The sequence below is a fragment of the Eriocheir sinensis genome, chromosome 46 (genome assembly GCF_024679095.1).
Source record: "Eriocheir sinensis breed Jianghai 21 chromosome 46, ASM2467909v1, whole genome shotgun sequence".
Lineage (NCBI taxonomy): Eukaryota > Metazoa > Arthropoda > Malacostraca > Decapoda > Varunidae > Eriocheir > Eriocheir sinensis.
In genome coordinates this window covers 825,001-837,724 of record NC_066554.1, presented here as the reverse complement: position 1 = coordinate 837,724, position 12,724 = coordinate 825,001, and the positions used below count along the sequence as shown (strand labels likewise).

General features: G+C 41.8%; 1 protein-coding gene across 2 annotated transcripts in view; it reads left to right on the top strand.

The window, feature by feature from the left end:
- Positions 1 to 218: 218 nt before the first annotated feature.
- The window catches only part of LOC126980970 (cGMP-dependent protein kinase, isozyme 2 forms cD5/T2-like), a 45,686-nt gene continuing 33,180 nt past the window's right edge, over positions 219 to 12,724 (top strand). For both annotated transcript variants that reach the window (XM_050831470.1, XM_050831469.1), the window contains exons 1-2: positions 219 to 372; positions 2,603 to 2,708. In XM_050831470.1, coding sequence (XP_050687427.1) covers positions 303 to 372; positions 2,603 to 2,708 — 176 coding nt within the window. In that variant the 5' untranslated portion in view covers positions 219 to 302. The remainder of the gene's footprint in view (positions 373 to 2,602; positions 2,709 to 12,724) is intronic.

Sequence of the window (12,724 nt, the reverse complement as noted above, 5' to 3'; positions counted from 1 at the left end):
TTGAAAGATTGGATTTTAATCCTAGTAGGAAGGAAGGAAGGAGGAAGGGATACCTAGGAAATAAGGGGGTAAGAGAGAGGAATGATAGAAGGTATGAGCGTGGGAGGAAGGAAAGCAGACAGACTTGTTGGTAAGGTAAAAGTGAAGGGAAGGATAGGAGAAAGGGATAGCCAGGGACCGCGGAGCGAGGGAGCGTGAGGCAGAGGAGGGAGGGAGGGACAGCGCCTCCTAACAGTGGCTTTCCATGTTTCCCGCCAGAGGGCCGCGTGGAGGTCAGCAAGGAAGGGAAGGTGCTGTGCTACATGTCCCCCGGCAAGGTCTTCGGCGAGCTGGCCATCCTTTACAACTGCAAGAGAACAGCCACCATCAAAGGTATGTTGGGGTGGTGGCGGTGGTGGTGGTTATGTTTATGTTGCGTATGTTATGTTATGTGTTGGTGGTGATGCTTATGTTGGCTTCTGCTTTTTGCTTTGTTTACTAACATTTTTTTTTATTATTTGTTGTTTTGTATTTGATATTGTGTTTTATATAATGATGTTTTATTATTGTTGATTATATTGTTTCTTTTCATGTTGTGTTTGAATATATATCTTTTTACTTGTCATGTTTTGGTTATATATAAGTTGGTGAATGTGACACTCTTTACACACACACACACACACACACACACACACACACACACACACACACAGCGGTCGACTCATCAACTTAGTGACCCCTGATTCAATTCCTGAGGACTTTCATTTGTGTCTATTCATGTAACTCCTATTTACTTAGCAAGGGATAGGAACGGAGGTGTTTGATGAGCCGTGACCTCGTTCTCTGGCAGTGATATATGGCACAGATCTTACGTTCTTGTGAGTGTGAATTGTTATATTGAGAACAGTGACCTGAAAACATTAGCACACAAACTGTTCTTGTATTTCTTATCTTTGGTACGAAGTTGGGTAAATGGCGTTTCGTAACATACAATTATCCGTTCATTTTAGTCATATGGGCCAAGGACGAGCTGATCATTCGTTTAATTTTACGTCATTTATCACTATTATCTATTCCCTTTTGGCGCATAATGAAGCATAATGAATGAATTTCGCAAACTTCAAACGCGTGCGAGATACACACACACACACACACACACACACACACACACACACACACACACACACACACACACACAATATTTTTCAGCATTTCTTCCACTAAGCTCGGTAAGTTATGAAGGTCAGTCCCCTCCGTGGCAGCATCAAGTTGTTTACATTCACCCGACTCTCAAGTGAAGCGAAGATCCGACTACTAGATTCACATATTGTGGTGCATAATTAAAGGTTGTGAAGAGATTCCGCAAACTTGAGACGTTTTTAGTATGCTTCAAAAATTTTACAAGACTCATAACACTGAACGGAGTATTTTCTTTGAAGGTCAGTATCTATATTTACGGCCTCATGCCTCGCCTACTCACACAAGCACTTCATGAGAGAGTATTCGGACACGTAATAAACATCTCGGTTCCTAAAATTCACGTCTCTGTTTGATATCCGTTTTCTCTTTATGAGCATCATGTTTCGGTCTTTTTCTTAATGTTTGGTTCGCCTCCGTTTGAAGCGAAGACTGACTTAAACATATACATAGAACCAAGTTAAAATCGAGTGGCCGTACTTCTAACTCACTGAACACTCACACACTGACTCCCATTCAACGGTGAGTCTCTCAACCCTATGTTTTTTGGCGAGAATTATGGCGGATACTGACTTATAATCGAGAAAAGTTAGCAAGAAACCTGATCATGAATGAACGTTTTGATAATCTTCAGCACACACCCATCTTGGCTTGAGCTAATTAATATCTCGTTTTCGCACATTCATCCAAAGTCCAAGTAAAGTGGTAGCCGGCTTACAATTAGGAAGAATTAACTAGATATGAAAGTAAGATCGAATATCCATCTTGCTGATCCACTACGCATTTACACCCATACTTTCCGACGATCAAGTTGATGCCTTAAAGCCGCTTTCAGTCACTTTGTTTTGATCGTTACCAGTGGCGGCGATCGACGCTATAGTTTTCCACGTAAAACAGGAAGCGAAAGGTGTTGAGAGTGTGTGGCAAGGTGCGGTGTTAGGCTAATCCCGCAGCCGCCATTACCCCATCGGCCACTTTTACGTGGAAATACTATCGCGGCGATCACCCGACATTGGTAACGATCAAAACAAACAAAATGACTGTGAAAGCGGCCTTTAGTCTTTTCCCTAAGACGCCCTGGTAAAGCGAAGTCTGGCTTAGGTTATGATCAAACGTAATTAACTAAAAAGGAACACACACACACACACACACACACACACACACACACACACACACACACACACACACACACACACACACACACACACACACACACACACACACACACACACCTTGAAACACACCCTTACACACACTCTTACTCATTGAAAAACACACCTACACACCCACACTCTTGCTCCTTTAAACGCACAATTAAATACACATTCTCAAACACACATAATACTTACAAAACACCCTCTTACCCCCTCCCATACACACGCCAGCCTTGCCCCCCCTCACGCCCCCTCTACCCTACCCCCCACAGCCGCTACAGCATGCAAACTCTACGCCATCGACCGCAAGTGCTTCCAAACCATTATGATGAGGACCTGTCTCATCCGCCAGGCAGAGTACACCAACTTCCTCAAGAGGTAAGACGAGAGGATTAGTTTTTTTCCCTTTTTTTTTCTTCTGTAGTAAATTCTTCGAGACTTTTTTTTATTTATTGTTGTTTTGATTTCAGTGATTCCAGATGTTGTTGTTTTGTGTTTGTTTGTGTGTGGTTCTTGAGGGGTTTAAGTTTTCTACCGTTATATAACCGTACGAGACTTCCTTTCCTCTTTATTACTGCTCTTTGTTTATATTTTGAGTGATTCCAATGTTTGTTATGTTATCCTATATGCAGTTCAAAGCTACTGTAGTCTTTTTTGAGGGGCTGAAATTTTCTATTGATATCAGACCTTACGAGACTCTCTTTTCTCTCTCTTGTTGTTCTTCTTTATTTCAGTTATTCCAAGTTGTTGTTTTCAGACGGAGGTAAAGTTGGCTTAGGCCCGCAAGTATAGTTTTGGGGTGCGAGGCAGTCAATAAGGCGTAGTTAAAAGTTGTGTGCTGGTGCCGTAGACTTACTCAGCGAAGAAAACGGCAACACGACCAAATGTCACTCACTGTAGTCTTTTTTTTTTTCCCCTCTTCTGAACACGCGCTTCTTATTTCATTCCTTCGCTCAAACACAAAACTCAACAGGAGACATCACACCATTTGTTTTCTCCCATTATCTCTTACTTTTTCCTTCTCTGAACATACGCTTTTTTTATTCCTTCGCCCAAGCAATCAAAGCTAAACAAGACATCACACTATTTTATTTCCGTCTCGCACGCCTCGAACACTCGCTTCTTCTTTTATTCCTTCGCTCAAACACGCAAAGTTAAACAAAAGACATGTCACACACCACTTGTCTTTTTTCTCCTTTTCTGCACACTTGTTTATTTTTTTATTCCTTCGCTCAAACACGCAAAGTTAAACAAAAGACATGTGACACATTTATTCCTTCGTTCAAACACGCAAAGTTAAACAAAAGACATGTCACACACCACTTGTCTTTTTTCTCCTTTTCTGCACACTTGTTTATTTTTTTATTCCTTCGCTCAAACACGCAAAGTTAAACAAAAGACATGTCACACACCACTTGTCTTTTTTCTCCTTTTCTGCACACTCGTTTACTCTTTTATTCCTTCGTTCAAACACGCAAAGTTAAACAAAAGACATGTCACACACCACTTGTCTTTTTTCTCCTTTTCTGCACACTCGTTTACTCTTTTATTCCTTCGTTCAAACACGCAAAGTTAAACAAAAGACATGTCAAACACCACTTGTCCTTTTTTTCCCCTTTGCTGCACACTCACTTCTTCCTTTATACCTTCGTTCAAATACGTAAAGCTGAAAAGTTAAAACACAAGCCATCACGCACACCAACAGTTTCTTTCTCTCTCGCTCTGTATTTTTTTTCTACTCCTCTGAACCCTCCTCCTCTTTTACTCCTTCACTAAAAGCCAAACAGGACACATCACACACACCACTTGTATCTCTTTCCCGTTCCTGTAACACTCACCTTTTCCTTCTTATTTCCTCGTTCAAACACGCAAATCCAAACAAAAGCCGATCACACACACACCACTTGTATATCTTTCTCGTTCCTGTAACACTCACCTTTTCCTTCTTATTCCTTCGTTCAAACATGCAAATCCAAACAAAAGCCGATCACACACACTCCACTTGTATCTCTTTCTCGTTCCTGTAACACTCACCTTTTCCTTCTTATTCCTTCGTTCAAACATGCAAATCCAAACAAAAGCCGATCACACACACACCACTTGTATCTCTTTCTCGTTCCTGTAACACTCACCTTTTCCTTCTTATTCCCTCGTTCAAACATGCAAATCCAAACAAAAGCCGATCACACACACTCCACTTGTTTCTCTTTCTCGTTCCTGTAACACTCACCTTTTCCTTCTTATTCCTTCGTTCAAACATGCAAATCCAAACAAAAGCCGATCACACACACCACTTGTATCTCTTTCTCGTTCCTGTAACACTCACCTTTTCCTTCTTATTCCCTCGTTCAAACATGCAAATCCAAACAAAAGCCGATCACACACACTCCACTTGTATCTCTTTCTCGTTCCTGTAACACTCACCTTTTCCTTCTTATTCCCTCGTTCAAACATGCAAATCCAAACAAAAGCCGATCACATACACACCACTTGTTTTCTCGCCTCGAACACTGGCTTCCCCTTTTATTCCTTCGCTCAAACACACGCAGAGATAAAACAAAAGCCGCCATCACACACACCAATACGTACCTTGTCCTTCTCGCACCTCAAACACTCGCTTCTTTTCTTCCCTCACACATACACCTCTTGTTTTTCTTTCTCGCCTCGGAAACTCATCTCAGTACACAGCAATTTTTACACCAGCAGGCACAGAGGCGGCGGCGTTTGCAGGTCTTGTTTAGTTTACCCTTTTTTTCCTCGCCCAAGACCTCAAGGAATGGATTTTGTCGAGTCGCCGCGCTTACCCCCGAGTCAAGGTCCCCCTGGTGACAATTCAGTGACGTGGCTTCTGTATTGAGAGGGGAAGAAGGACGTGTTATTTCTGCTGTTGTTTTGTTCGTGTGTGTGTGTGTGTGTCTCTATCGTTCTTTTCTTTCTTGTGTTCTGTTCTTCGTGAAGGTTGAGTTTCCGAGGAGGATGTCGTGTCAGTATTGAATGTCACGCACTATAAACTTGTAAGGCAGATGAATAAAGGATAATTAAAGGGTATAGATAAATAAAAAGGTAAAAGTACGAGTATAAAGTAAAAAAACAGGCTTCATTATTTACTTCATTTTCTCCCTTCTCAAAAAATTCAACTTTAAATTCACGTAAAAAGGAAGGAGTTTGTATTTTTTTTTCCTTGCTGTCAATCAATCAGTCCGTCTGTCAGTCGTACGTGCTTTCGTGTGTGTGTGTGTGTGTGTGTGTGTGTGTGTGTGTGTGTGTGTGTGTGTGTGTGTGTGTGTGTGTGTCCACCAACATTTTTCTTCACTTTCTTTTCTAGTCATGTGTGTGTGTGTTTGTTTGTGTGTGTGTGTGTGTGTGTGTGTGTGTGTGTGTGTGTAAGAATGCGACCTTGTAGGAACCCTTTTTGCACCAATTTTATAGCCAGTCGTTTTTACATGTGTGTGTGTGTGTGTGTGTGTGTGTGTGTGTGTGTGTGTGTGTGTGTGTGTGTGTGTGTGTGTGTGTGTGTGTGTGTGAATGTCGAGGTCGCCGGCATAACACTTCGTTTTGTTATGACGTTTATTACATGCCTTTTCTCTCTCTCTCTCTCTCTCTCTCTCTCTCTCTCTCTCTCTCTCTATCTATCTATCTATCTATCTATCTCGGTCCATATATCTATTTCTTTTCTTTCTTCCTATACAGCCTTTCCTTCCTTTCTTTTCTCTTCAAACCTCCCTTATCCCTTTCTTTATCATCACCTCTTCTTTCACAACCTTTCTTCACTTTTTCTCTCTTTCTCTACCTCTATTATTATCTTTACCTTTCATCTTTCTAACTCTCCTCACTATCCTCTCCTACATCCCTTCCCTCCGCCTCCTCCTCTTCTCCCATAAACAGCATCCCTTTCTTGGTTCTCTTTTACAACCCTCTAATCCTCCTCTTACCATTCTTCTCTTCCCCTGCAACCATCACCGCAGGTCACTCCCTCCCTTCCATCCCCTAAACCCAAACCATCCCTCTCCCTTCCCCAACCGCCTTTCCTCCACACTCTTACTCTCTGTTACATCACACTTTTCCCCACTCCCTCCCCCTCCTCCCCAACCCCAACCATTTATTTCTTACCTAACCGCCATTTCCTTCGCACATCAAGCTTCTAATACATCCCTATCTCGTTTGCTATAGTCCCTTATTTGCCCCTCAATCATCCCTCCACACTACCCTTTAGAGCCCCATTTCATTTAGTACAGTACCTTTCCCTGTTTAGTTTATCCTTTTTTTCCTACTAAGACCTCAAGGAATGGCTTTTGTCGAGTCGCGTATATCTATATAGTTTAGTTCAGTCCCTTCCCTTCCCTTCAATCATCCACTAACACTCTCCTATACAGCCGCACCTCATTTAGTCCAGTACCTTCTAAACCCTCAATCATCTCTTCAAACTACCCTCCCTAGCCTCTTTTTGTTTAATCCAGTCCATTCTCCTCCTCAATCACCGTCCTACGCTACCCTCTTCAACGTCATCTCATTTAGTCCAGTACCTTCTAAACCCTCAATCATCCCTACACACAACCCTCTACAGCCCCATCTCGTGTTGTCCCTTACCCACTCCCTCCCAAGCCGTCATCCTTGTCCCTCCCCATCGTCTGTTGCTGAGGGCCCGGCTGGCTAGCTGGCTGGTTGGCTAGGTCCCCGCCGCGAGTACTGGGCAAGGGAACCAGTTTTTGCCTCCTCTGTCCGGCCTGACGAACAAGTGGTCTGTAGGTGGACGGGGTAGTTGGCGGTGAGGGTGTAGGTGGGTTGGATGAAGTGGTGAAGTGATGTGGATTGTTTTAGAGTGGTTATGTGGTAGATGTTATAGCTGTTTGTCTGCCCTTTTCCTTCCTCTCTTTGCTTTCTTTCCTATGCTTATGGGATCGTGTTTGTTGTCGTCCGGTCTTTGTTTAAACCCGGTCAATCTCCTCCTTTGTTTCATTGTTTTTTGTTTCTCTTTCTATCTTATTTTCCTCCTTTTCGTCCTTATTGTTGGGTTCCTTTTTTCTACACACCCTCCTTCGCCTTTTTCGTGTCTTTTCTTGTTTCATTTCCCTTCTGTTTTTCTTCCTCTCCGTCTCTTTCTATCTCTTTTTTCCTTCATACTATTTTGTTGATTGGCTCTCTTCCTACTGACCATCCTTCGCCTTCTTCCTGTCTTTCCTTCTCTTCTTCCTCCTGTTTCTTTTTTCCTCCCTACTCCTTTCTTCTCCCTCCTTCTCTCCATCCTTTTTTTCCATCTGGAGGCAATTATGTTCCTTATCTTTTCCACCCTCTGTTTTTTCTTTTCTCCTTTGCCTCTCCCTCTCCTCCTCCTCCTCCTCCTCTTCACCGTTTTCCATCTCTTTATCTCTCTAATACCATGTCGCAACCCTGTTTTTATCCTCCTTTTTCTCCCTTTTCCTCTCCCTCTCCTCCTCCTCCTCCTCCTCCTCTTCACCGTTTTCCATCTCTATATCTCTCTAATACCATGTTGCAACCCTGTTTTTATCCTCCCTTTTCTCCCTTTTCCTCTCCCTCTCCTCCTCCTCCTCCTCCTCTTCACCGTTTTCCATCTCTATATCTCTCTAATACCATGTTGGAACCCTGTTTTTTATCCTCCCTTTTCTCCCTTTTCCTCTCCCTTTCGTCTTCCCTTTTTCTCTTCCACGCACCTCCTTCGACCTTGCACCCTCCCTATATCATCACCCTCTATTTTTTTATCCCTTTCCCTCTCGTCCTCCTTTTTTTCAGTGTCCCCTCTTCCTCCTCCTCCTTCTTCTCCTTCTCCTCTTCCTTGCCACGCCCTGGTTCGGCCATGCCCTTCGCTCCCACCTCCCCCTACAATCATCTTTTTTACCTGTCCCATCCGTCTGCCCACCTGTGTATACCCTTCAGATGTAAGTGTTTTTATACCAAGGCTCTTTTTAGCGACGTCCTTCAAACCATTAAGTCAAGTCGGTGTTCTTTTCTTCCCCTCTTGAGAACCCCAATCACCACCACCTTCCGCCCCTCAGGTCACAGCGTACCTAAATACAAGGCTTCCATTTACCTGTTAAGACGCACCTGAGATCATTTCCCACCCCGGCGAAATCTGCATAAAATCTCGTTCACTTTTCCTTTTTACATCGAGTCAAGTTGATGTTATTTTCTTCCCCTCTAGAGAACGCCAATCACCACCACCTTCCCCCCAGTCTAAAATCTCGTTCACTTTTCCTTTTTACATCGAGTCAAGTTGATGTTATTTTCTTCCCCTCTAGAGAACGCCAATCACCACCACCTTCTGCCCCTCAGGTCACAGGGTACCTACATACAAGGCTTCCATTTACCTGTTAAGACGCACCTGAGATCGTTTTCCACCCCAGCGAAATCTGCATAAAAGCTCGTTAACTTTTCTTTCTTTTTTACTCGGGGTTGTTAAGACAATTGGGCGATGCGGCAAAAACGATTATCGAGGCTGCACTCTCGCTGGGGTCGTTCCGGTGCTGGTTCTCTGGAGCTCGTAATGGCGCGCGCGCGTGTGTGTGTGTGTGTGTGGTGATTTGGAACTGCGAGGGAGGATAAAAGTTTGGGATTGAAAATGGACTAAAAAAATATAATGATTAGGTTTTGGAACTGGAAGAAGATTTGAGCATCAGATTAGAAAAGAATAAAGGAAAATTGTAGAGTTAAGATTGCAATAAGACGAAAAAAATAATGATGAAATGGCTTGAAACTGGAAGAAGGCTTATCTTTTAGAATAGAAAAGGAAGAGAAATAATAGAAGTCTGAAATCCAAAAAATTTTTTTTACCGTAAAAAGAAAAGGAAAAAAAGGCAGTGGTGTGGTGATTTGGAACAACATGGATAAAGATTAAAGTTTGGGATTGAAAAAAAAAAAAAAAATAATGATGAAATGGCTTGAAACTGGAAGAAGGCTTATCTTTTAGAATAGAAAAGGAAGAGAAATAATGCCCTGAAAGTCTGAAATGCAAACTATTTTACCGTAGAAAAGAAATATAAAAGGATAAGGCAGTGGTGTGGTGATTTGGAACTGCATGGGAGGATAAAAGTTTGGGATTGAAAAGGGACGAAAAAAAATATAATGATTAGGTTTTGGAACTTGAAGAAGATTTGAGCATTCCATTAGAAAAGAATAAAGGAGAATATAGGTTTAAGATTGAAAAAGGGCGAAAAATACAATAATAAGATTTGGAGCTGGAAGAAGGCTAATGTTATAGAATAGAAAAGAAAGAGTAGTAATAATATTGAGGTCTGAAACAGAAAATATTTTAGCTGTAGAAAATAAATTTGAAAAGAGTAGACAGTGAATACTTTAGCTTTGGAAAGAGATGTGTGAAGAGAAGAAACAGAGGGAAGACATAATAGTTCCAGAAAAAAAATAATGAGACAAAGAGGAAATTTAACTCTGGAAAAGAAGTGTGAAAGAAGACAAAAAGAGATTCTAACTCAAAAAAAAAAATGCTATATAAAAGTAAATGGGAAAATTTTAACACGAATATAATAACAACAAAGCAATCACACTAAGAGGAGAAGAAGATGTTAGCATTAGACAGATACGAAGAAGCAAGAATAATATATATCAGGAACACAAATGAAAAAAAAAATGATAAACTCGAGAACGTACAGGATAAGAATCGAAGGTCACACGCCGGAGGAGGAGATAGAAACATTACCCAAACTTAAGCTTAAACATTCACAGGCAATTCCTCGTAATGCTCAAGGAATGAAGCTTCGCCGAGAGCTGCTTGAGACTAAAGGAAAAAAATAAATAATGTCAAAAAAAGTATACCTGGGACTTTTAAGCTCACAAATGTCAGGGTGGGTGAGGCTTAAGCGATCCACGAATAGCAATTGGATCTGAGTTGAGAGAGAGAGAGAGAGAGAGAGAGAGAGAGAGAGAGAGACATAAACGACAAAACAGAGAGAGACATACAGATACAGACAGAGAGAAAGAGACAAAGCTACAGAAAGACAGACAGAGAAACAGGTAAATAGACAAAGACGGACAGACAGACAGACAAAATAAGATCAGTAAAAAGATCCGAGTGTGGGTTATAAGAAATCCGAGTCGTAGTGAGATACAGACAGACAGACGAGCAGACAGACAGAAATAGCAGCAGAGAGGTGAGCGTGAGGCAGGAGGAATCTGAGCGAGTCGTAGCGTCCCATGAAAAACACGAAAACGACGAGGAAGAAGAAAAAGAGCAAGAAAAACAAACGACCTCAAACCTGTTCCTGTAGAGTCAGTTTAGAAGGTCGTCTGATGCGAGGCTGCCGAGGGGATTTCTTTGCGACCTTACGAAGAAGAAGAAGAAGAAGAAGAAACTGGATGAAGTCTTTAATATGCTGCCGATAGTGTTGCTTTTCACCCTTACGAAGCAGAAGCACGATGGTGTCAGTAAATTGTGCCAAGACTTGTAATACTAAATTAATACCTTCTTCAGTCGATCACGAGGAAAGCGTATTGACATGGTGATATTATAGTAAGGGTAATAGAGGTAATGATGCGTCCAGAGTGCAGACTTATTGAATTTAAAGAAACTAGAAAGAGTATAAATTGTGCTCAGCCTTCCAAAGACTCAACGTTAAAGGATTACAACGAAAGTGTCTCGACTAAGCAGCCATTCTTTTCTTCCTTGAAAAGAAGAAATTGGATGAAATCTTGAAAGTGTGCTCATACTTCTAGAACTAAACCAGAGACTTGCCATCATTGAAGTACAAGGAAAATGTATCAACTAAGCAGCTACTCACTTCTTCCATAAAAGAAGAAACTGGATGAAGTCTTAATTGTGTTCAGCTTTCCAAGACTAGAAAAAAAAATGCTAATTCAATGGATTACGAGGAATCTGGATCGAAAAAGCCTTCATTTTCTTTTTCTACAAGGAAAATGTATCAACTAAGCAGCTATTCACTTCTACCATAAAAGAAGAAACTGGATGAAGTCTTAAATGTGTTCAGCTTTCCAAGACTAGAAAAAAAATTACTAATTCAATGGATTACGAGGAATCTGGATCGAAAAACCCTTCATTTTCTTCTTCTGTAAATTGAGCTCAGCCTTCTATGACCAAACGAAAAAAAAATTCCTCTTAGATGATTAGGGCAAAAGGCCATCGGCAAGGCTATCTTATTTTTTTGTTAGAACTGTATGCCTCCAAAGGAAAACATGCTGAAAAAAATATAGATATAAATGCAGCGAGTTGATCATTTTTGGGTGTTTCCTTGCTGGAGGAGTATTACGGATTTATTAATAGAATACGTTTGCATCGAAAAGTGAGGACAAGAGTAATTGGGAAACACCCGTAAAAGGCGGTTTCCTCCTCCTCCTCCTCCTCCTCCTTCCATTACGTGTTGGTGGAGGCGCTCGACCGAAACACACTCTTATTTAGATCCAAAAGGGTAAGTTGCAGTTTCCCTTCTTTTCTCCGCTGCCTCCCTTCATTTCTTTCCTTCACGCATGTATCCATTCTCTCCTCAGTCCTTCACTCCGGTTTTTTAGTCTCCTGGTTCGCGGCTACCACATCCAGACGCCTCTCATGCAAATCTCCGTCACGCATCCTTGCTCTCGACAGGGTAATCCACATTTTATACGACCCCATTTTCTTTTAAGCAGACGTGGCGGCTCTTACGTGTATATATTCACCGCCCGACATCCCTTCACTTTTTTAGGCTTCTTTGCTATTATGTTTCCGACGTTTATCTTATTGTAAGACGTGAATATATTTTGCCATACGATCAATAACTTGCACCGCCAGACATCTTTTTTAATGGTTCTGGGTCGCGGCTGACATCGAGGCGGCTCCGATGCAAATATGAGTCACGTTCCCCTGCCCTCGGCGCTCCCAGTCACGCTTGCTCACCTTTGATTCCCCAGCGTGCGGCGGGATCTCCGTGTCAGGGATTAGTTTCGTCATGTCTCTCGCTACCCTTTGTGTGGGGACGGCGAGATGGGCGTCTGGATGTGCTCTCTCTCTCTCTCTCTCTCTCTCTCTCTCTCTCTCTCTCTCTCTCTCTCTCTCTCTCTCTCTCTCTCTCTCTCTCTCTCTCTCTCTCTCTCTCTCTCTATCTATCTATCTATCTATCTATCCCCCCCCCCCTTTTCTCTTTCTTTTCGTGCCAAGAGAAGGTTTACCAACACTCTATCGCAAGGAGCTTAACTATAAAAAATAAAAGATAGTTCCCTACCAATCTATCATCTTCCCTATTCTTTTTAACCCTTTCATTTATTTCCATTTCATTTTCATATGTTCACTTTTTCTTTTCATTTCTTTCTCCTCGTTTTTTCTCCCGTATTTTCTTATTCACATTTTCTTTCCTTTTTTCTCCTCATCTTTTTATAATCAGTTTTCTCCATTTTTTTCTCATTTATTATCTTTTCATTTTTCGCTTCATTTTCTGTTC